This window comes from Lepidothrix coronata, unplaced genomic scaffold (genome assembly GCF_001604755.1).
Source record: "Lepidothrix coronata isolate B3197 unplaced genomic scaffold, Lepidothrix_coronata-1.0 Scaffold7, whole genome shotgun sequence".
Taxonomy (NCBI): domain Eukaryota; kingdom Metazoa; phylum Chordata; class Aves; order Passeriformes; family Pipridae; genus Lepidothrix; species Lepidothrix coronata.
This window is the reverse complement of record NW_016690187.1, coordinates 5,826,732-5,851,884: the sequence shown is the minus strand read 5'-3', so window position 1 is coordinate 5,851,884 and position 25,153 is coordinate 5,826,732. Positions and strand designations below refer to the sequence as shown.

Sequence of the window (25,153 nt, the reverse complement as noted above, 5' to 3'; positions counted from 1 at the left end):
CTTATTTGGTTAAGATATTATCTATCTAAGCTCATCTAATGTAAAGTTCTGTAACAATTCTCCCCACAAAGGCTGTAAGCAAAAGACTTGCCCAAGTACAAAGGAAGTATTTTGCAGCAAAGTTAAGCCCAAAACAGTTAAAATCCCATTTTTAATAGGAGATTTTTCCCATTTATAACTCCATAGTTATGACTTGCTTCTTTATTCTCCAGGGAATACTTAGACATTCACAGTTTGATAAAACTTCTGAATGTTTGCCCTGGGACATGGAAAAGGAGTCTCTGGAGACCCATTAAATACTTAAATGACCAGGAAAGGAAAATTATTCCAGGGAAACAGCCTAAATATTTGCATAGTGTTTGACAGAGGACACTCTCTTTTAGTCATAGTATTAAATGCCATTTCCACTAATTTTTCCATACCATTTTTCAAGGATGTGATTTTTCAAAACATGATTTAACAGGGATGCACTCCCCTCTCAGACAAACCTGTGTTTGCTAAACTACTGTAAACACAAATCTCTTTAGGCTGCTGTTGAAGAATGTCAGGCATACTTACATTTTCGTCTTTCTCATATAATAACTCTATAGTCTGTTAAAGATATCTATTTTAGACACTTACTACTAGTGATCTTGATTTGTTAATTTCAAAGCATTTGGGTCACTTCTGGCATCTCTGCAATAGAAGAAAGTCCTTTGTGCATGTGCTGGAAAAAAGGAACTGCAAAGAACGAGGTATAAAGTAGTTGTCTTGATTTATTCCCATCATGTACCTAGTCAGGATTTGATACATGTTTGAATCGATGGGATTCTTTCCATTTATTTCCAGTCAGAGTAGGAAGGGACCCTGTTTAATCCCAGTTACACTTGTAAGGTAAAATATATGCAGGTATCTTCCCCAGAAATGCCAAAGCAGTGGAAGGGATTCAAAGGGTTTATTTCGGAGGCAAAGACATTAAAACTTACAAACTTCTTGGCACTGCAAGACAGCACCAGGCCTCAGAGGAAAAGGCAAACCTCCCATTCGCTCACAGGCTTTATCATTGTTGGCCCCCCCGACTCTCCCCTGGCCACAGCAGCCCTGTAGCATTTCTGTAAATGTTATCTCTCTCCTCTCACATATCAGAGAGAGAGGCTGAGAACTTCTCTTGGTATGAAGGGTGGGGAGAAGGCATTGAAACTGCCTTTGAGAGAGAGCTGCCTTTCAGGTAGAAAGCCTTCCTAAGCAAAAACTCTATCTCCTAGTAACAAAATCTTCCAGAAAAAAAAGGGCATTTTATACTCACAACACTGAACTTGGATTATAAAATTTACACCAGGTCATGGAGGTGCCACTGAAAGTTGTACTCTTCCAGACGACCTGTTGCTAACAAGAACAGTCTCAGTGGTTCCTTCAATTTCAACCCACAGTAAGATTTTTTTTTGTGTAAAAAAATGTACTATTGGTTGTTTTTCTTCATGTGAGGGCTGTTTTAGCCATAAGGGATAAGAATTCAAGACTTGCTTAAAGGTACTGTTTTCAAGTGTGCTATGAGGATGTAAGTGATTTTGTATGGCAAACTGATACAGTTACAGAAAAAGTGTGGAGTCCCGAGTGGGTGAAAGGGTTGGAAACAACCATATGTGCTCTGTCACTCCTCAAAGACAATCTTACACAAATGAGCAAACATGCTTCAGGAAAGCAGATTTGTAACTAACACTCAGGAGCTTCACAATCCTTGCCCTCAAATCAAATTTATTTGGGAAGATCATCATAGGAAATATGGACATATATAGCAGAATAAAACACACAGTTGTAGATTGCCGTGTTGAAAATTAAATTAAAAAAATACTGACTAGATCATAACCTATAACAATATTACATAATATATCTCTCAGATATCTCAAGATAAAAATGCAAAATGAAACTCTTGAGGACTCATCTATAGCTACAGCTCCTCAGTGTGCTCAATGCAGGGTACATGCCCATAATGCTGTGGGAGAGACGCATAAACAAACACCATTTCTTATGGCCCCATGCAGTGTTTTGGTAAAGCAGCCTTACAGGTTTCAGAGATAAACTACCGCTCAGGGAGAGGCTCTCTCAAGAAACCTTTCTGCCATCCAAACACAAATTTTACCCCATGTCAAAACCTTAAGTAACACATGTTAGCTGTATCAGCCTTCTCCACCAAAGAAAATTTCTCCTCATCCAAACAACACACCAAGCTTTGGGTCATGGCCAGGTAAAAACTTGCTAAGAATAAAGGAAAGAAGGAAGAAAGAAAGAGAATCAGCTGGCATTAACGAAAAACTAAGCACTCTTTTCGTATTTCAGTAACATCTACCACAGTGATTAAAACTGAATACAAATGAGCAAATAGGATTATTTATACAAAAATCACACTTCCAAATTAATGAATGAATTCTGCAGGCAATGTCTGGCTCCTGTGAGATTAGGAGCTCCTTCTAGCTTCTGCAGTGGGAGATCTTGGGGCCAGCTATGACAACAGGACACTGAGACCCCCACAGGATGTTTCAAGTTCTCTGCAGAATCTGTTATATTTTCTGCTTGTATTTCTAGGTGAAAATTTTTGCAGAGTAATAAATCACAATGGGATAGAGACACAGGAAAAAAAGTCAAGTTCAACTGTGGTAAAAGTCTGGAATTGAAAATACAATATAAAGATTGTTCCAGACTTTCAGTCTCAGTGAATCATAAATTACAATGTTGAAAAACAGTCGGTAAGAAACAAATACCTAACTGGCCTAGTTTTTAAAGATAGCAGTTGTATCTTGTTCTTTTCAAATTTGATGGGAACTGTAGATGCTCAACTTATCTGAAATAAGGTCCCAAGTTCTCCAATCTTAATGAAAAAGATTTTCCACTGCCACGGCATATGGCAACTTACAATTAGAAACGTCTGATATGACCATTATGTTCCTTCTCTTGTCATAAGGACAATAAGAAGCCATAAGATGGTTTACATTTTATTACAAAGGAAAAAAAAAGAGTCCAACATTCCGAAAAAGGATGCAAAGGTGCACAGAGTGGTCCAGGCTACTAATAATTTGCTCAAACACTAGCAGAGAATATATAAATTCTTAACTCTTAGCAAAAAATATTGATTGCATTATAACATATATGATACAATTTCATTTGTTAACATTTCATTCATTAACTTCACTGTACAGAAATTTGTCCATGCTAAATACAAGCCCTGGACCAGATACACAAAACAATTTAAATGCATTTTTTACATCCTATATGCACAAACATTTCTTAAGTTAAGACTATGCATACTACTTATGCATAGCACGCATATGGCTTACATATTCAATGACAGGAATCCCACCTTTTGGCATGCTCTTATCCCACGGCTCAGAGTTTACACTGTTCCCAGCTCAGTTTTGATTGCTCCGCTGTCAGAAAAGAGACAGTCAACAGGTATGAACATGTAAGGGTCCCTCAGTCCAGGGTGATTGTTTTACAACTCCTTCTTCAATTGGGACAAAGCATGCCCTTTTTGAAGTTGAGCCTGATGCCTGTTGAGCTCTACTCAGACCCCTGAAACAGCAGATGAATGACACGTAGATCTCAATCACCCTCTGCACAGAGAGGAGTGCCACTGCCCCATGAGTCCTCTTCAGAGCAGACCATGGCTGATTATAAAGACTTTTTGGTCAGTGAGATAATAACCACAGGGTCCAAAAATGAGAGCTGGGAGAGCAGCAACCTGAGCCACCCAAGAGCCTACAACTTGAAGGGGAGCCTGGAAGTTTCCTGGCAGGTTCCAGCAGAGGGAAATGAGGTTGGCTGCAGCTACACAGGACACCCAGACAAGTCTGGAGGAGTCATGTGCAGCTTGAGGGAAGTGGAGATGAAAATGGAGTTTCTTTCTGGGCTCCTTCTGAGGCTTCTTGCAAAGGTGACTGCCCATGTGCTCTGTTTTTGCCACCCCTCAGAAAGAAACAAACACTGGCAAAGATTTTGCAGGATGCATGTTGTTGACTTTGCATGTGAGATAAATCATAATATAAGGCTTCAGTGTCACCTTCCAATTCTGTCTGAGAGGCAACACATTATTTTGCTGAAGTGAAGTAATTTTCATGTATTCCTGTTGCTGTCTCTTCTACCCTATAAAACAATAAGCACCAGCTTCATGGTAGGGCTGACAACATTGCTGATGTCTTCCAAAATACTCAGATATTTCAAATACTTCTCAGTTCAACGCCAGTTCTGTCCATATGGCAGCCACCACAGTGGAGAAAAATCATCATCTATGCAGGCTGGTCAGTGTAACTCTGCAACTTCTCTGTACAGTCTACATACATTTATTTCCAGATATTTTAAGGAAACTAACAAGTAAGACTTTTATGTTGCATGCAGTATGATTGCATGAACAAGTATTTAGAAACACATTTCATTTTGACTTTCCATTTTCACTGGATGCCAGCAGCAGTGACATGTAACAGCAATCCCAGGCAGATGATAAATGTCGTGTTTTCACATATCTCATGGTTAACTGGAAATGTTTGATGCCAGTGATGCAACAAAGCAAGGTCCAACTTTGGCTGAAAAAATTATTTTGGCTAATTTAAGAAAGCAGAATAGAAGAGGAAATAGCAACAACAAATACAACCGAAATCTTGCAAGTTGTTAAGTGCCTTGATTTACCAGTTCAGTTTTACATTTTACACTTTTGAACATTTTGTCCGTTCACTTTCCACAGAAACAGGATGATCCAAGAACAAGTTGACAGATAATGGCCTCTGAGAGCACGAGGTAGGAACAGCTAGAGTGCTTCTTTTCTCCTGCAAGAGAGGTTAAATGAAAATTCATAAACAATAAATTTTTGATACTACAATTTCAGTATTTCATAGGATGGTTTATTGCATGATCATTCTGTCTGACATTAAGGATTGAGAGATGTAAAAGTACAGTTTTTCCCTTTTTTATATTGAATGGTTTTATACCTCATAGAAAGTGGGGTATATTGTGTCCCCATTTCAAAATTTTCTAATAAAACCACAACTGAGTTGGAACAAAGAGGTTAATAATAGCACTAAACAAGCCTTTATGGTGTAAAACTCCCCCCACTATAAGAAAGAAATGACCAAATTACCTGTCCTGCCTGAAATGTCAGAAGCTTTTAAGAAATAGAAAATCTAGTTTTGTATCAGTGCTTCTTTCTGCTCCGTGGCTTTTACCATGTCTTCTGGCTTCTTACAGTGTTTAGGCTCACCTGGAAGATAAACAAATGTGACTGGAAACCTGAGTGAGGAAGTTAACCAAAAGAATCTGCACAGCTGTAGACAGACAGAATCTTGTTCTTTAAGACTTTTTTAAGGTTAAAATGAGGTTTCAATCACTGCTTTCTTTAATTGTTTTCTCACCACAGTAAGCATCAGATTGAATCAACTAATCATGGTTTATCTACAAGGCAAAAGACAGAACGAAATCAATAGATCACATAATGAAAAAAACATAAGTGTTAATAAAGTGGGTTTGGTTTTGGTTTATTTTTTTCTTCTGCCTTACTGAAAGTCAAAATTCACCCTCTGTAGAGAAATGCTGTTTAAATCCTCTTTTAATGTAGACTTTCAAATCAGAGTAAGCTGAGATAATGAAATATGCAGTGTCAAGTTCTAAGAATTCAATTCATTCAATCAAATTGGAGGAATGACACAGAGCAACACAAGCAGCTTTCAAACTAAGTGATACAACATGAATTTCGAACCAACAATCATAATATTAAGCTGTTGCTTAAACTATTCCTTCAGTAACTTTGAATGAACACAGCTGAGGAAATTACACACTGAGATGGTAGGCATGGTGACAGTGTAGCAAACTTACAGTGTTATTTACTAACTACATATAGTAATTTCTCAATTTTATCCAGTTAATCCAAGTGATCCCACAAGAGAGTAGGAACATTGAACTTAAAATGTGAAAAAGGAAGAGCATAGAAGTCTCAAAACTTGAAAAGATGAACTGGGAGAAGCATAAAATTTATAAAAATAAAAATAGAGAGGGGAATATTTTTGAAAGCCAGAAAACAAAGGTATAAGTAGCCAAAGAGAAAGTAGGTGATGCGTGATCTGAAAGGGAAATTGAAAGCTGATGGCAAGTTGCAGTTGAAGAAGAGGCTGAGAGTTTAGAAAAGAGAATGAGAAGAGAGGAAACTCAAGAGAACAAGAATGAGGAAAGAAGAAAATTAATACCTATGTATCTACCATGGCTTCACTGTAAACAAGTAAGAATTGCTACTGATTTTACCCTTGTTTCATTGCCTTGAATGGTGGCAGAGTTGGTGCTGTCCACACTGTAATGCAGCCACCAGCATATGGGCCATATCCCCCCAAGCAACATCCTACACCATCCCCCTTATTTTACATAAATTTAGTGTAGGTGAAACACAGACTACCAATATTCCAAAGACTTTTAAAAGTCTCAAAATTAGACTAACATGAATTAGAACCAGATCTTTCAGCCTGTGGCTGTTTTTGAAGGGATTTACTAAAACTTTATTATCATTATCCATAAAAACAAAAAAGGGGGGAAGAAGTATGAAAGTAAAATCTATTGATCTAAATATTTAAATTTTATACTTAATGTAGAGTAGTTTTCAGAGTGGGATAGAAGTGGTTTGAGGAGGCCTTAAAACAAAATCTTTGTACATTTAAATTTCATAAAACTTAACATTACCTTTTAAGATATATAGCTTTCTTCCTCTTAGTTCATCAGGTTTTTTGTGTGATAAAATCTGCCCTTTAAATGGTTGCTTATGGCTGTTATCTTATAAACCCCATCCTTTTTATAAACACATTCGCTTTTTTAATCTAACCTTCCCTCCATCCTTATCCCATGCATGAACACAGATGCCTTCCCTCAGTACCAGGATCCTGTTGTCCTGTTGAGCCATGCACTGTGCCCAAGGAATGCTCACTTACAAGGCAGCACAGCAATCTGTGCCCACTCTGCACAGCTGCAAAGGGTTCCACCCTCAGCTGAGCCCCACGGAGCCACCGCGGCACTGAACGGTCAGTAAGCATTTGCGTGGCACGGATGATGAGCTGATGCCACCTGCATTCCCATAAATCAAACTGGCATGTTGTTGGTGTGGATCTGTCCACTGCTATTTAACCTGGTTACTCTCCAGAGGCTCTCAGTTACTGCCTGCTGATGAAAGTTTCACACACCTGATGTGACTGGGCAGTCCTCTGCTGTCATATAGAGCAATATTACTGGTAATCTGTTTTCTCACAGATTTATTATCTCCCTTGCATTTTGATATTAAGTATTAGTGTGGCTATCACTACAAGTGAGAAGTTAAAAGTGTGCCAATTAGCATTTATAAATCATTGAAATGTGGAGTCATTTAATTAAACATAAGCAGTTTTTAAAATTAATGTTCTAATTAATAAATCACTCAAGAGAAAAAGAAAATTATCTCTTAAACCCCACCTTATAATAGTTTCACTTAATCTTGTACCATTCAATTAAATGAAAATGGGATGATGGAAAGGACAAAGGTATTGTGGAGAAAACAACATTCAGTCACAACTGCAGTGCTTCTTACAGTGACCCTCCAGTTCTCCCTTTGCACTGACCAGGACCCAGGGCAGAGCTATTCCTGTTACTAATTACTACTAATCTACAAGACTACACCTTAAAAGAGATGTGATACGAGGTGAGTAAAACAGTCCCTTTTTAATCTTTTTAATGGGGAATGCCCTAATTATACATATCCAAACATTCATTGACAGTGCCCAAGAATGCAGACACATCATTTTCCCATGTTCCCCATCTCTGTTATAATTGAATCACTTACTCACAAAAAACGTAACTGAATTTTCTGTGTTTTATAAAAGACAGAGCAATGACAGCTAAAATATGACATTTTGACGTGAATAACCATGTTTCTTTTTCTCTTCCTTCCTATCTCATTCTCCCAGTCCCAGTACCCACAGGTGCTCACTTCCCCACCCCAGGAGTCAGCAAGTGCTCTGGACATCACTTTAGCCTTGTACCCCCCCATCCTCAGTACAGAAAGTACTGAGGTAGAAGAGTCTAGCATGGAGAGTGTCAATAATGTCCTGATAGATGTACAGTGTCTCTTAGAATACTCAAATAACTCTAATTCATGAAACAGATTAAAAATGTAAGGTCATATGTATGCTGCCTTCTGCTTGTTTGAAGTGACATTCCATTGAAAATGTCTGACCTTGGTTAAAAGAGTCCTGTCTAGATCCACTGGCCACCAGCAAGAGTGAAAAGTGGGGATGCTACCAATGCTATATGTCCCTTCTGCCCTGAGTGCTACTGCATCATGCACAAAACACTCACCCTTGACCATCCCAAACATAGCTTATACTGAAAAAAGGAGAGGCGAGTGAGAAAACAGAGGTTGCTCTGCTGTTTGAGGCTATGAGGCTTCTGCATACACTGCAGTAACAAAACCTCTTCAATAATACTAAGTACCTACATTTAGACAACCACACTGACTACTTAATGGCTTCCCTCCACTTAGAATGATATTAAAGCATTTTACCACTGTGAAAGAGAAATTTAAACGTTTTAGCCTGACTTTTCCCTTTGGTATGGAATATTGTCAACTATTCCAGTACTAAATGCCTGCATAGACTTTCTTTTCTGTTGTCTCTTATATGATGGCACAGTTTCTGCAGCTGCTGAAATCCAATATTAATTTAATACTTTCTCAAAGAGCCAGGACCTGGGTCTCACCATGAGTCTGTAGAAAGTCTGGCTGCTTCAGGCCTGTGTCAGTAATGCAACTCACATCAGCATTGTGATGCATTACAGCTGCTCTGTTTTGCTGTGTAACCTATATTTGTAGTGTTCTTTCAGTATATTTTGCATCACTCTGATAAAACAGAAATCCCATGTAGCATGAACTATCTTCAAATAGGTAAATTTTATATTAAATATTATGTACTTCATGGTGGAATATCGAAAAGGTCAGAGAGTAGTGAATTCTGACATTAATATGCTACAGAAACAAGGCAAAACATTCATCAGGCTCTCCATTTACCTATATATTTATCTATGCTGGAAAAGGAACACAAATAATCATTGAAGGAGACAGATGAGAGCAAATTCAGCATGTCACAGTGACCAGATGTTTTGCATAAAATGACAACTAAAAATGCCTTCAAATATCAGGTGCCTTTAAAAACAACACCTAATCAATACCCTGATTCTACGTAATTCTATGTAATTCTACTAAAAATTTGTGATAATGTAAGTCAGAAATCCAGTTTCATCTAGTGGTTTTCTGACTTGAGGGACTATGAATTACATATGAGGGGATACCTGACAGGTTCATGAGACTAAAAGAAATGCAAACTTGCTTTCTGTAGGCTTAGGCTGTCTAACCAGGGATGCACATTTCTACTGGAAACATTTTAATGATTCACAGGTCTAAATAGGGGAAAAGTCTCTGTTCTAGAACGCACGATCCAAATAGTTTGGAATGCATAAATTCTCTGAATTTACCATGACAACAGCATTTTGCCAATATAATCTCTCATGATAACACCAAGAATGAATGATTACATCTGCTCACAAACTGTATCAGATGAACAGTTTTCAAACTAATTTGAAGACCTCTTCAGAAAAGGATTTTACAACTGCTGGACGTGTGTTCAATCAATGGCATGAGCAGTAGCCTCTACTTTTTACACATTTTCAAAAGCAGGAAAGCTTTACAAGCACAGCTTGTAAAGGACTTGACATAGATGATTAGTTTCAGTGAAGAAACCTGCATTTCTATACTAAAACTTTCTGTGGCAATCAACAGCAATGTGTGCTGCCAAACCTACAAGATGTGCAGATGTAAGTTGGGGGATCCCAGTAAGGGAGCCTCTACAGTTGCCTAAAGAATAACAAAGAATGCTTCTCTTACGATGTGATTAATCCTGATGCAGTTATGTCTCCTGCTATACGTCCCTGTTTACTGCTGAGCAATGTCCTCTGTGTATGTGCCCTGGCTTTTAGTTCAGGACCTTACCAATACTATTTTCCTTCACAAAATAGTTAAATTAAACTCTTATTTCTGTTTCATTATTAATCTGAACTCTTTTTGAATATTGCCATCTCTTGTGAATGAACATCCTTGGACTGGTGTAATTTATGTTAATAAATCTTTTTCACTATCTTCAAGAAAAAAAAATAGATTCCAAATTATAGTTACCTTTGGAAATATACTATTAAAAATTTAATTGGTTCTTATCCTTTTCATAAATTTTGCAGTTTGAAGTTTTAAAATACAAGGCATTCTCTAGAAAAATCCCTGCATTAAGAAACAAATGAAATTAGCATGTTCTAAGATAAGAAATCTCTGCTTTCATTGGAGAGGTGGAATGTAAAGATTGACAAGGTAACAGAGTGAACTAATTGCATGCTGAGTTGTATCTGATCTCTCAAATAGCATTTTTGTTGGTCAGCCATCTAAAGACCCACAAGGACAGCTATACCACCACTGCCTTCTGCACAGTCTGCAGTTTTCCCGACTGTGTTCCTCATCCAGGAGATGAAGAACTTTCCTAAGGCACTTTAATTTCAATTTGGGCATTAATACAAAAACTAGTGTAAAAAATACTTGTCAGAAGATAAAAATGTCAGTTATTAGACAGCTTCAAATGCTGTGAAAATAATTTTAGTGTAAATATTTTGATATAGGACCCTAAATTAACCATCTGTTATTTCTGATGGAAAAGAACTGCCAACAATAAAAGCATGGAGCCCTGGAATACGGAACTCTAGAATAAGTGGGTGTTCTCCATAAAAAGCGTTTATGAGAAACATACCAAGTCATATACTCATGTCTAAGCTAAGCCTTACAAGCACTTCAGTGTTGCTGCTCAGACAATGCCATACTTCTGGCACAATATTGCAAGGCTTACTGTCATAAAAGCATTAATGAGATTAGCATTTTAATGAAAAGTCAGGAATAGAAGTGTCATTATATGTCTTGTCTTATAAACCTGATATCTCAAAGCTTATTCTAACTATAAGCAAACTCAGAAAATAAAATGAAAATGCACAGTGTCTTTCTCTTCCTTTAAAAACATCTATTCCTATTGCTTGGGCATCTTTTTCTTGATACTGTATTGCAATTACCAGATACTAAACATAGTCATCTTACAATAATATACTTACACACTAAAAACATATTCTGACATTTTAGGGATTTTCTGGCTGCTCCGCTTGTCCTGCAGCTACAGTCAGGAGACTGATCCTCCTGATTAAGAGAATGACACAGTCCCATGACTACTACAGTTAGCAAATTCCATCTACCTTAACTCTAAGATTCACATTTAGTACAAAGGATGTGGTTTACAACATAGCAATCATATTAGGTGCCTAAACTAAGGAGAGTATATTTTAATAACATAATTACCTATTCAAAGAGAGAATGTTTGGATAGCTCTATTTTGAAAGTTTACCTTATTCTCGAGTAGCAAAGGGCTATTTAATTGCAAATATGCATCTTTAAATTACTCCAAAATCATTCTTCCGGTTCAACTAAAGTATATTATGTAAAAACTTTTCCAGTGGATACTAAACAGCTGATATCAAGAAGTTGATATTTGTTTATATCAAACAGCTTCTTGATGGTTTTAGGACGCTCATACTTTTACACATGCCCAAAGAAACTGTCTTATGCTGGTGGTTTGTAAAACACCTTATTTCAATATTTTACATTACTGTTGATGTTTGACAGGGAGATACCAGACATTGCTGCAGCTTCGCCCTGGGCAGCTTCATTAGACTGGCTGGTGCTGTGTGATGAAGCATTACCATTCAGTGGGTCTGTATTCTGTGTTTCTTGCTGGGCATCGGTGAGATCTTTCTGGTTCGGATCAGAGTTAGTGCATTTTTCTGAGTTGGATTCATCACTCAGAGAAGTGTCGAAAGAGACTACTTGTAGGACGATGGATCGGGGAGGACAGGTTGTACCATCACTTCCCTGACTACTCTCATTTTGTATCCTTGTTGTCTCTTCCTGTAACTGTGCATCTGTGGAATTTCTGCTTTGGTCTTTTTCCTGTTCATCAACATTTTTCACAAGTTCTTCTACAAAGAGGGAACAAAATAGGTGAATTAGATAAGAAGGATATGCCACAGTTTTTTGATTTCAGAGTAGTGACAGATAGAGCTGCACATGGGAACACTGTGAACATGAGGGCATGCCCACTGCTGTGTTTAATACGGCTCAGATTCTGCTTCTGCTTGCACTACTGCAACTGAACCATAGCTGTCCTCTTTCTGGTTTGATGTACTTCTTTTTTTGGCCATAATACAGAGCAAGGAGCATCATCAGACACACGGTAACCTGAAGGATGGAAGCAGGAGGACCCCATGCTGCAGGCATGTCCCCCTGCAGGAGTGTTTACCACTACAGGACTAGGAAGTGTAGAGCTCATCGGTTCTGCAAGAGAGAGAGGGCATGGAGGGGAGCACCTTGGTCAGGATGCACATTCATCAGAATTGAAGGGAAGCCCTGAAGTAAATGGGCCTGTCAGCCTGGAAAAGTCCAAAGCAAAGCATCAGCTGGTACAGAGCTTCAGCTGGAACAAGTTATAGGGGTTACACGTGCTATCCAGTACTGCTACCACTATGCCCAATGGGGGAAATTGCATTTCAGGGGACAGCAGCAACCCAAAAAAATAATGCTTGTGGAAGGCTCTACTCCTTGCTGTATTGCAGAGATTTGGAGAACAAAAAAATGAAATGGCCCAGAGTAAAAGGAGACAGAACAGAACAGAACAGCACAGAGAGATAGTACAAGGAGTAACTAGAAGATGAAAAAAACCCAGAGAATTGAAAACTTGTGATGGCAGGTGAAGAGTCCAACAAAAAAAAAATGTACCATCTTCATGGAGGGCCTATTTCTCTTGCTATTATAACCTGTATTTCATAAATTTAGATTTTAAAATCTGTATACTCCTATAGAATATACCAAACACTATCAATTTAAAAAATGAAAGCAATTGCAGTTTGAACAACACTTGCACAAAGCAGCTGCATGATATTGCATAAAATTTCTAACTTGGATGTGCACACTGTATTAAGAAAGGAAATCAAGCATTGGGATACTTATTGAGTTCAACTGGCAGCTCCCAGAAACTCTGATTTTGAGTGACCAGTCCAAATCCAGACCAGAAGTGATTGCACATGACAACTCAAAGGTAGCCCAAACTGTAAGCATATTTTTACCACATCAGTATTTGGCACCACCTCACTTTTCTGAATCCAGAGAAAAGTTCCCCCTGAATTCAGAGAAAAGTTCTGTGAAACAGGATGGAAAGGAACACCTCCAAACCTGAACTGATGCACAGAAGCACAGAATAGCTAAATAATTTCTTTCTTTTGTCAGTTATACTTTCTAGTATATTTTTTTAAAAAATCAAGAACTTTAAAATTTGAGCAATTTCTAAATTGTTAAGCCATTTTTCCCCAACTTTAGAGACCTGCTTGTTTTGGATTTCAAATCTTCTAAAACGTGGACAGGTACGCTTTTTTCTACAGATTTCAGTGCAGTTCTTACAAAGAAGAGGTTGGGCTAAACCCACTAAGAAATATGCACTGATAAGTTATACTAGTAGTGTAAGAGAAATGGAGCTGGCATAATGTTTGATCCCCACTGCTGCACAGTAAGAATTGTAATAAATACCATGGTAGTGTCTACTTCCAGACAACTACTAATGGCCAGGACCCTGCGAGAGCAATGGCAAGGCACTGGGCTGCTGGGAAGAGCAAGCTCCTCTTTCCCTATGGGCACATGTTGTCATGGCCAGCCAGAAATGGAAATGGGGTATATTAAGTGAACAAGGTAACCTGGCATTTACAACATTGCCAATATTCAGTAAGAGTAAATATATGAATATGGTGCATAGGATTAAAAAAACATCCATCTTGGCCCTCAGAAAAATTCCTCTATTTTTTTAATTTTTTTGGGGGGGAGGAAGGGGAGGGGGGCCTGAGTCAGTTAGGCACTAAACATCTTAGGGATTATCATATCCATTCAGATGAAGGCAGGCAGAAGTGTATTATTCAGTGCAGTGAACTCAGGGTATGTATTACTGTTGTTTTCTCTGTTTTAACTCAGTAACTAAGTGCCAGAAGCCAGGCCTGTTTACATATATTCAACTGTTTGGTAATGTTTTCTTTACAAGAATCCAAGCAAATTCAGAAAAAATTGTGTGAATTCATCTTTAAAACAAATGGCTTCTCCTAACTTATCTGTTAGGGGTGACTCCATCTTATTCCTCTCTTCTGTATTTCTGTGCCATTTCTGAACTCCAGCCTTAAATCACAGTCTTTTATGAGAAGGAAAAATGGCATTTGACACATAAACATGATAGAAGTGGTGCGGTTCTTCCCTTGTGTTTAGGCTGGGCTGTTGGCAAAATAATTGTTATGCATTGCTTTGTTTGGAAAACTGGCAGCACTTGTAAGGCAACAGCCAAACTTCAGAATAGTTGAAAAATGCTGGTATTCTAGCGCTGTGCTGTAGGGCTCTGTGGTCTCCAAAGTGAGAGTGCTCTGCTGCTGCAGAAGCTCTGGAGAGTCTGCATTATCAGCTATAACACTGCTTGCCACCAGCTCTGCTCTGTTACCGCCTGTGTCTGCAGCAACACTTTCAGGACATGGTCTAAGGGGTGAGGAGCTTTTCTACATTTTTGACCTTTCTCTTCTGTCCATCATCTTTCTTTTCCTCACCTTTCTGTGAGGAAATAGAGCATTCAACTACTATCACCTGCACAGTACAGGGTTTATAAATCACTTTTCTATCTACAGCAACTGCATCACTTGAGCATGTACTGACTTAACAAGAGTGGAGAGGAAGAACAAAAGCCATGTGTAATTAGGACATCTCGGACCAGCAGTGACTGCTGCAGCACTAAACTCCAGTAAAACAAGTATCTGCTGAATCACATTGCTATTTTCATTGGTTGTGTTTAAAAATAAGCTACCATAACTTACCCTTACAGAAAGACATAATGACATGGAAGTTTTAACAATTAGAAAACTACTGAATTAATGAGGAAAGCTGTTCATCTTCACTAAGAATTAAATTATTTGAGGACTCTGTAAAAGAAGAATGCTGCTGGATATTACGGACTCTCTGTGTATATTACCCCAAACTTTGATTTCTAGTTTTGTCTGCCTTCTTTTTTCTTGTAAAAAAAAAATTCCAGGAAGCAGTGACAAACAACCAAACCCAGGACAACATGGGAAGGAACTGCAACATTCTAAAAGACATGTTCGCACATCAGCCATTTTAAAGAGAAGGAGAAGACACCAGCACAAAGCATAAAAATTTTGCAGAAGATGAGAGGACTTATCCTGTTGCCTCTGGAATTTCCAAGTAAGTTTAAAGACATGTCCAAGAGTTCCCAAACAACCGTGATTTTTCCCAACTGTCATTTTCAAACTCAATAAAACATTGCAGTAACCTACAGTTTTATTTAGATACTGATTCCTTCTCCTTTCAACTCCCCCCACAAATTTCATTACAGATATAGGAGTATATAAAACCAGTGCAAACCATGTAATCCAGTGGCACTTAATGTTACAGCATTATGTCATATAGAAAAAGTAGCAAAGACTTAATTAGCTATCAAAACTTTTCACTAAAGGATTTGATTAAAAATAATTTGTGAGTTTATGGTTTCCTAAGGTTGCTACCTCTGCTTTATACTTCTCTTTTGCAGTTTAGCTGTAAGTACAGGGGCTTGAATGCTGGAACTTTCAGTACAGGAAATGGAAGGGACATGCTGCTCTGCTCTGAGCCTACTAGATGGAAAAGGTGCTTTAAATGATGTGGATTGTCATGTGCAGAGGTGGGCCAGCTCTCCATTGTGTACTCCAGGGAGATATAAAACAGGTTCCATTATTAGGTCAGTTATCATTCTTTAGTCTGCAATTTACCAGATATTGTCAATCCTGAATGTTTCTTCCTACTCTTAGCTCAACCTGTTCATTGCACATACTCAAACAATGCTCCTTTTCTCACTGATCTTAACACGTTTCTGAATTAGCTCAAAAGCTGCTTATGACCTAAGCATTTTAGCGCTGTAATTAAAATCACTGTCACTGATAGTAGATGGAACACCTTTAGCCTCCTGAATTGATTTTTCTCCAACAGAATAAAACAGTCCATTAGGGTAGATCTCATGTGCCAAACTGTCAGTCAGTTTCTGTGACTGTCACACACATCCTCCCACTGCCCACCCTTCCTAGCGACTGCTAAATCACATTAACATGCTATCAGATCATCACTCTTGGATTTTCACATTTCAGCAGCTGCTGCTCTCTTCTTATTAGTGAGTCTGCAGAGAAAATCTTTCAGACAAAATGGAACTGAACCCCGTGGTTATTGTGACTGGAAGTATGCAGGACGAAAGTGCCCGAGGGGGGCCTGCAGGTACTATGCAGAGGTCTTTCAGAGGAGACATTTGTTATTCAAAATTGCTGCCCATGGGTGAAAAAAAGTTGATCTCTACTCCAAAGATGCAATAGTTGTCATTTTTTCATATTTTTGCTATCAAAATGAGGCGGAGGATAGTGTGAGAGACTCGTTCAACCTCATATTTCTCATCCCACCTGGATGAGGTCGGTCATCCCAGGCACACATTTTCAAGCCGTGCAGCCCAGTGCACTGCCAAAGGGTGTTGAGGACGTTTGTCACTGATTACTTTCCACACAAATAATGCAACCTTTGGTCAGGTCCTGTAGTACTTAATTCTTTAGAAGAGTTACATAAGCATAAAATGAGAACAAGTAACACAGTTGTTATATTATCCTGAAGATGAATGGCACACTTCAATGATGGGCCCATTTGACTGCAGCTGAACACTTGGTGTGCATGCTGCATTCCCTTGTGTTATTATATGATCTCAGGTGAGTGTCCTAAGCTGCCTGTGTCTCTTTCAGTTCACTGTAAAGTGAAAATAATTATACTTATTTAAACCCTGTAACTTTATTTACAATGATATCTACTGAAGAGATGGTAAGCATGATTACTAGTCCATACACTTACAATCTGTTAAGAGTACCTGAGCTTACTTTTTTAGTAAACTTTTGGAAGACTTTTATAGAACAATCTAAGCATGAAGAAACAAAAATTGTAAGCATAGGGAATAAACATTGTATTTTTAAAATATTAAATAATTGTGTTACAATCTCTCTGTGTTCTAAGAACTGCACCGTAAAGGATCTTACATGATAGTTAAATCTTTCCCCATGAGTTTTGCATTTCTTATAGCTTTCTCAGTAGGTCTATAACTTTCAGACCTTAAAATCTACTTATCAAACATCTTTTCTAATGAAAGAACCTCTCAGATTCATCTGAGCAAATTTACTGTCTATTTGCTACAACTACCATAATTGCAAACAGCAGCACCCATCAACAGTATGTGTTGAAAAAAGCACAAGATGGAACAATATCTTTATCACTGTGCTGAGTTGAACAAAGACAGATTATCTGGTGATTGGGGCTTGGAATATTAATTAAACATCAAGGCTTTCAAATTAGAATCCAAATGTTTGATCATTATGGTAATTCCCTGTTAACAGCATTCTCTGAAAGGCCTGAGAAACATTTCTCTAATTCTCCAGTGGTGAAAGGTTGAAGACCCTTAGGCTATAGAGCACTGAGCTCCTCTGCATCAATTATACAAGACATGGCCCTTTTAGCAAAGTGGAGCCATCCTATTTATTGAGCCTTCTGTTAAGGAAGCTTTCAAACAGCTGCCTAGGTAGATAAATGCTTTCCTTACTAAAACAGGACTTCCCAAAAACAAAGCATGCTGTTCCTTGCACAAGCTGCTTACTCTGAATCAAGACTCAACAGCAACTGTCTTTTCAGGGAGAGGTAGCACCACCATCTCCTGGAAAGCTGCCCTGTCAACAATACTGTCAGTGGGGATTGGTCTTCTGCTCTGGACTGTCTGGGCATAAGAGTCAGATCATCTTCTCCAGCCCTTGCTAAAGAAGCCTTTGCTCCAGTCGAACCACCTCCCAAACAGTGCTACATGAGTAGCCTTATCCCGAAAATGTGAGAAGCTGGAATGAGTTCAGGTCATCGTCAGGAAATTATATGGATTGTTGCTAGTTTCCTTTCTATATTCCTTGTGCATCTGTAGTACCACATCTTATAGAGCCAACTTTTCCTGAGCCTCTGAGCTAATCTGGAAACAATATCTAGTGTTTGCAGAGCCCATCGACAAGAATGCAGATGGTTCTTCTAACAGCACAACTTCTGTTTGTCGCAGTCAGTTCAGGAAGTGTGTTTGAAGATCTACACTAACAGCCAGCCTGCTTACTATCATAGCACACTATTCTAGTACATGTGACCTCCTCAGTGTGCTCAGCAATTTGTGATTTGTCATAGATTATCTAGCTAGGAATAACAACAGCAATAACAATACTCTTTTCACTCTGGCAGTGACTTATCCCTGGCATCTCTTCTCTTGGTAGGTGCTCCTACTAACCTATGCATAAAGCACAACTCCATACATATGCCCAGAGCAACCTAAAGACTTTTCATCAAGCAATAGAGTCAGAAAAGGTAATATGAGATCCAAAAAGGATGAGTCTAATTGTCTGAGGTTCAAGGTCTCAGGTTATTCACTTACAAGATTAGTCAAACTTGATTGTAATCTGAAAAGAATTTCAAATGGCAAAGCGATATATTGCCATATTTTTTATTCTTTGCTAGATGTGCATTTTTCCACAGTCTGATTAAGGATTTTCAGCCTTTGCAGGGTACAGCTTCAGAGCAGATATACTGGACGAGCTAGGGAAGATTCCCTCTCCCATTATGTGACAAGAACTTGTGTGCTACCTCAGATAATGCTCTATAGATGGCTGCATTCACTTAGAAAAAAACTCCTTTCCAGCAGTCCTTAAGGCCCACATATGGACTACAGACCCAGATGTTCCATAACAAATGAATGAAAAATGTAATAACTTTCACAAAACATATATATTCCCCCCTCACCCAGCTTTTATGAAAAAACCCCCACTATCTGTTTACTAATAAAATATAAATGTGTACTCAAAAGCATTTGCATTATTTGCAAGGTTCCTCTTAGAGTCTAACCAGGCACCCTGAAAGTCTCTATGTTGCGCTTCAGTCAACTGCAGATGTTGCTGCAAGTAATCTCTTTATGGGAGCAGATTTCTATTAATCTCTTCCTTATACAGAGGTTTAAAAGACCAGATTCAGCCACAATCACACAGAGACAATACTGTTCATCAGGGTCTGACCTCAACACCAGCTATTTTCATTTACCCATGAGCTTTCCTAATGTACATTTTACTGTAATTCCATAATTCTTTTCAGGAAATACTTAGACATACTTCATTAGTCAATTTTACGGAAGGAAAGAAGTTTAGGACAACCACAATCTCAACAAAGTCCATGGAGTCTTGAACGTTAACATCCTTGTTTTTCACAGTAGAAATCATGCCCAGAGTTTCAGGATTTTGCTTGGCCTCACATTAATATTGACTGCATAGAGAAACAATCTTACCCAGAAGAATTCTTAAGTCTCTTGCTGTGAGAAGCTTTGTGTTTTCAACGGCTGTCAAAAGCCCAGTAAAGCTGGGCTAAATATATTAGTAATTTATAGAGCATTACAAGGCACTAGGAATGAAGGAGAAACAACAGTGCTCATTGATAGCATTGTACACCTCCAAAACAATACACCAAAAAGCTGATGTACCAGAATCAATTTGGTTAGTTACGTGTAACTGGAAATGGTAAACTTCCAGATAACAAGTTCTCCATTCTTCCATATTGAAGGACCTTGCTTGTCACTAGCTCAGGGCTCCTTGATTTCTGCAGGCTATAGCTAAGTGGCCTTGGACACTCTGATGGTCTGCTGTTATTATTGATAACTGTAAATTAGCAGCTTTCTCCTTTCGACCAGTCAGTATTTGGGCAAGTAGTTGGGCAAGACCAAAGGAGACAATTGGTTTTATGAAGCTACTCATGAAGAAGGGGCAATATTGGTCAAGTCTTCTCCTCAACTGCCTCTTCTATCTAACTCTCAAGTCTTTGTCACAATAGATATATGGAAGCTTGTTCTTAATATTCTCCTAATGAGAATATTCATTTGCAATTTAGCACTAAATCAGATTTTATCACTGTTCAGCACTGTTTTTCTTTGTCTGGCACCTCTGAGAAAAAAACATGTTGATTGGGATGATGGGATGAAAAACAAGGCTGGCACTGGGTTCCAGGATATCATTCCCAGCCGTCAGTATAAGGTCATGTACAGCAAGACCAGTCTCAGCAGTGAAATGTTATGCTGAAATATTCCAGGCACTTACTCAGAAACAACATAGACTGTGGACAACATATTCCCCAATGGGATTCACTTAACCTGGATCAAAGCTATAAATTCTGTTCAACAATTATCACAAAACATTTCACTTAGATAACTGTAACTCCAGAAAATTTTCAGGTATGGCTTATGAACTAAGATGCTTGATGCAGGTTTGGCTTTATTAACTGTCTACTGGCAAATGGAGTCCCTTTTTGCCTTGCTTGGGCATAATACATGCATTGATTGCTCAAATCTTTAGATCCACTGGGTCATTTAAATAATTGCCTACAGCATAGTCCAAAGAAGCCTGCAATACTGAATTTTGTTCCATACACTGGGGAACAAATAGCATTTCTAATAGCAAAGTACAACTTTCACGTTTCTAAAGAAATGTGGTGGCACACACTACTTTGAATTGTAGATTTTGGCATTTAAAGCAGATGTCAGTATCAGTTACAATTAAATGTGCAAGAATGCACATTTATAAACCAAATCTCTAAAGATAAGCTGAGCAGCACAAAGCCTTATTGTACAGGCTATAGGATTTACTCTCATACTCTAACCACCTACATCTCCTGAGAGAGCAAAACAAGGCCATCTAAACAAACATTAAGACATAAAATATATGAATACAAGACAACTATGTATTTTTACGGGTTAAATGAAATTAAAAAATGGAAGTAGGTGAGATCTTAGGGAGTAACCTATAAAAACATTTCACCTTAATATATCATACCTTCTGCTGCTAATTCTTTCCATCTTTCTTTGTTTGCTTGAATGATCTTCATCAAGTTGTCCTTAAAGCTCCTTAGGTCTACAGTTGCTAGAGAATTTTCTGCGTGAGTCCCTCCATCACCTGTGCTTTTAAAACCAGGTCGTCTTTGTGCTTCAGCATTGCTTACTACTCCCAAACTATTTTGACTGCACAAGGGAAAAAAACCCCAAATTATGAACATAGTCAGTTAATTTTAATAATATACAAACAGATAATCTGAATCAAGTTGCTTAGGAACTAACTTGAAATAATAGTTTTCACTAAAGAGTGCCTAAGACACAAGATGTCTTACCAACATTTACAAATAGTTTTCCATCAAGCAGGAAATAGTTTCAGTGAGAACTTCCCAAGAAGAGTTAACTGTAATTTCATGTGCTCCAGAGATGTTGAATGGGATAGAATGGAAAGAATAGACTATAATCCTAATGTTTTCCAGGCACCACTGCACCACTCATGGCGTCCACTCAGTAGTGTTTGTGCAACTGTCCTGACTCAAACTTTTCTGTATCATGCTATAGGCTCTCCATTCTCTTCGTAAGTGTGGCTCTTGATTCCATACTAATTAAAAGTCCCTTTAACTTCTACTTCACACAAGGAAGTTTTGCTGGATGATAAATCTTTGTTAATCTACAACTCAGTCATGAACATCAACCAAAAGTGAAGCACAGAGCTGCTAATCATTTGCAGCTGCTAATGCCTCATTTGTGAAGAAGTGAGTATGTAAGCAAATTTATTATCAATAATACCTTTGTTTAACACTGCTTCCCAAAACACTAAAAACACTGTCATAGATACCTACTTCTAGTAATTTCTACTTACTTCTAGTAGTCAAAATAAAGAGGAAGGTTCACCATTTTGTTACTAAAAGTTAACTAATACCCAGCGAATGAAAAATTGCCCAGCAGATTCATCATATTAATAACCTCAGTAAAAGCTCAAGTTACAGTTTTTAAGTGAAAAAAAATGTGGTAACAGAGCAAGTATTTCTAAGGGCAGTATCTGACTATCCAACAACGCTTTCAGCACAGTCACTCAGATTACGCTGTCTGTCATAGCTAGTTTGTTTTATATACAACTTCTACCATGATGAAAAATCATGAGCTTGATGTGCAACAACTCCCCTTCACATCTCACTTATATAAGTGCCACCAGTTCTGTCTCAAGTGTATACATGAAATAATACTAACATGGAGAGATGAAGTGGGCAAGTGACTTGCCACATAATAAAGAACAGAAAAAACCTGAAACCACCTTCATCATCACCTCCACTTCCGATTGTCTCTCCCAAACACAAGAATGACTTTTGGTACTGTCAATTAAAATAATACTGAAAATGGTTTAAGACAAGAGACTCAGGAATTTCAATAATCTACTGCAAAGATTATATTAAAAAAATAGAAAATCGATTTCTTATTTTATATGTGTTTATTCTGATCACTGTTGTGGTTCTGCCTTTTTAAGCACACAATCATTTAGTCAATGGAGTAATAGCACATTGCAAATACAGTGTAGCACCACAGGGTGGCAATACTGTACAGCTATTTATGTTACCTTCCCAACTGTTAAAATAATTGAAATAACTCTGAGAATGACATTATTAAGTGACCTTATGTTAGTTAGTTCAAAAACTAAGCAGTGTATTCATACCTGGGGGTCCCAAATGCAGGACTTTCAGATTTTGATGCTTCCTCTATAAGAGGCATAACAATTTTCTCCATTGAGTCCGTAAGAAGAGAAAATGTTGGTTCTACAATGAAATCAATGAAACCTAAAGAAGAAAAAGAGAGAAAATCAGATTTTACATTTCCACAAGTCTCAAATCTAAAAATAAATACTTGCTATCAGGCTGATTTTCTAACTGTATTCCCAACTCAATACACTAGATACCACTAGTATAATCTTGAACAAAAAAGCCCAACTGAAACAAAAAACACCTAAAGCTGTATAGATATAACTAGATATTAATAATTACAGCTTTTCGTTCTTTTTTCTTGTAAATTTTATGCACTGCAGAACACACCTACCATTTGAAATGAATATTAATTATTGAATAGAAGGGAAGCTACTGTTGAGCCAGAGCACTAGAAGTCACGCTGTCTCTTTTACCATTCGGAGCTTCTTGCCAAGGAGTTAATATTTCAAATTGCTGTTTATTATTCTGTGGAGGTAAAGTGTTATTTCACAGTGTGTAGGAGGGTTCTGTCAAATCAGTGAAGAGAACAAGTAATATCCTTAGGAGACAGCATTTATCCCACAGTTCTGAGATGTCAGCTCTGAACAATGTCTTTTACATTTTAAAGTGCTCATCACGATACGGAATGACACAGTGAGAGAATGAAGCATTATTCTCTCCTGAGCACTTAATAGAAAAAAAATATGTTAAAACATGAGCTAGCAACAGATTTCCAGATGTCTTCATACTCTAACCATGCAATACAGCACAAAGGTTAGCAACAGTGATTCAGTCTAGAATTCAGCTTCTCTCCTGCAGTAGGTATGACGCTCAAGCATGTTGCGTTTAAAATCCCAGGGAAATGGAATGAAGGACATCTTGAGTGACAGAATGCAGTGGTCCTTGTCAATTCAGGGAGGCTTGACCCTGTGTAGTTTGACCCTGACACACTGACAGGCATAACTGCAGTCCAGAGATCTGATATATGAATTAGCTTTTAGTTGAGACGCATCTACAAACTGGTACCAGGCTTTCAGATTATAGTAGAGACAGATCTGCAAGTTCCTGATCATCAGTTTGAGGACATGATCTACCAGACTCTAAAGTGTGTACAGTAGAAGCTAGGCTCATGTGCAGTACTTTGGTTAATCCCTCTCTTACCCCTCCTTGGCATCACATACAACGAAATTACGTCACATTCTTTTGAGATCAGGAGATTTCTGCTGTAAAAGTATAGGAATTTGGTGAAGAGATAGGTGCAAAAAATACCTTCTATATAATGGAATTTTGAACAATTAAAATTCAAAAAGAGATAAAAGAGTATATGAAATGTTCGTGTGAATTTAGATGCTCCTAACACACAAGAAAAAGAAAAACACAACTTGTCGTTACCTATTTGGGACTGAGCGACCAAAGTGGACTTGCGGTCACAGAGTGGGGAAAACTGAAGACCTAAAGCAGCTTCCTTGTCTCCCTGCAAACAACAGTGTTGAATATTACAAGCATATATTTGATAGGAGGACAGAGAGACAAAGGAATTTGAATATTCTTATTATTTATTCAGTTACTTTGTTAACTTATATTCCTAAGTAAAAACAAGTCACAGACAAGTCTTCCAATTGTCATTAAAAGTAGTAATCTAAATTCTAACTTACTTTTGACAATTTTCATATAAAGGAACTTACTGCAATCAAGTTCTCTTTAATACCGAGGCATCTGCCAGTGAAATGTAACATATATGAAGTCCTTCAATATTCACAGGTTAGTTCTGCTATCTCAGGTGTAATGGACCTGGACATACTTCAACATGTTTGTAATAGTATGCCAAATGCTAAATGTTTCCTTCTATTACACTGGTTCATCCAACATGCAAAATTCCTTCAATGGATTTACTCAGGTCAAGGGTATGAACTGACTTGAACTTAGTACCAGGCATGACTCTCTGCTGCGGAAGCCATAAAAAAAGTATAAGTTCAGTTTCACTACAAAGATGATTTGCACAACCTAGTCCTGAAAACATTTCAACATTTAACTCATTAGAAGAGTATTTTTTGTTGCAACAGTCAACAGGAGGGTGTGTCTCCATTTTCAGCACAGTAGATCAACCATTTTACAAAAGCTCATAATAAAAGTCTAGTGGTACAAAAAAAGCCCTGAAGAGACATCTTCCAAAGGAGGTTGTAATTTGTGTTTCTGGACAAACCTGGTCTCCAGAAACACTGCCATTATAGATATAGGAAAACTTGGACTTTCAAGTAAAATTAACTTACATGTTACATTTGTTAGGGAGAGTGTTGTTTCATGATCATTCAGTGGGGAGCAGTATATGAACAGGCCTTTTTCCTAAAGATCTCATCA

The 25,153-nt window shown here is 38.0% G+C and overlaps 1 protein-coding gene across 10 annotated transcripts in view; it reads right to left on the bottom strand.

Annotated features, from left to right (window-relative positions):
- Positions 1-708: 708 nt before the first annotated feature.
- The window catches only part of PDE1A (phosphodiesterase 1A), a 206,501-nt gene continuing 182,056 nt past the window's right edge, over positions 709-25,153 (bottom strand). For 7 of the 10 annotated variants that reach the window (XM_017835008.1, XM_017835017.1, XM_017834998.1 and 4 more), the window contains 6 exons: positions 24,188-24,269; positions 22,771-22,891; positions 21,085-21,269; positions 11,806-12,081; positions 5,105-5,224; positions 2,957-4,793 (listed from right to left, as the gene is read on the bottom strand). In XM_017835008.1, coding sequence (XP_017690497.1) covers positions 5,148-5,224; positions 11,806-12,081; positions 21,085-21,269; positions 22,771-22,891; positions 24,188-24,269 — 741 coding nt within the window. In that variant the 3' untranslated portion in view covers positions 2,957-4,793; positions 5,105-5,147. Of the gene's footprint in view, positions 2,236-2,956; positions 4,794-5,104; positions 5,225-11,145; positions 11,246-11,805; positions 12,082-21,084; positions 21,270-22,770; positions 22,892-24,187; positions 24,270-25,153 lie in introns of those variants that run through there. The other 3 variants (XR_001878058.1, XM_017835072.1, XM_017835061.1) reach the window with 3 other exon arrangements.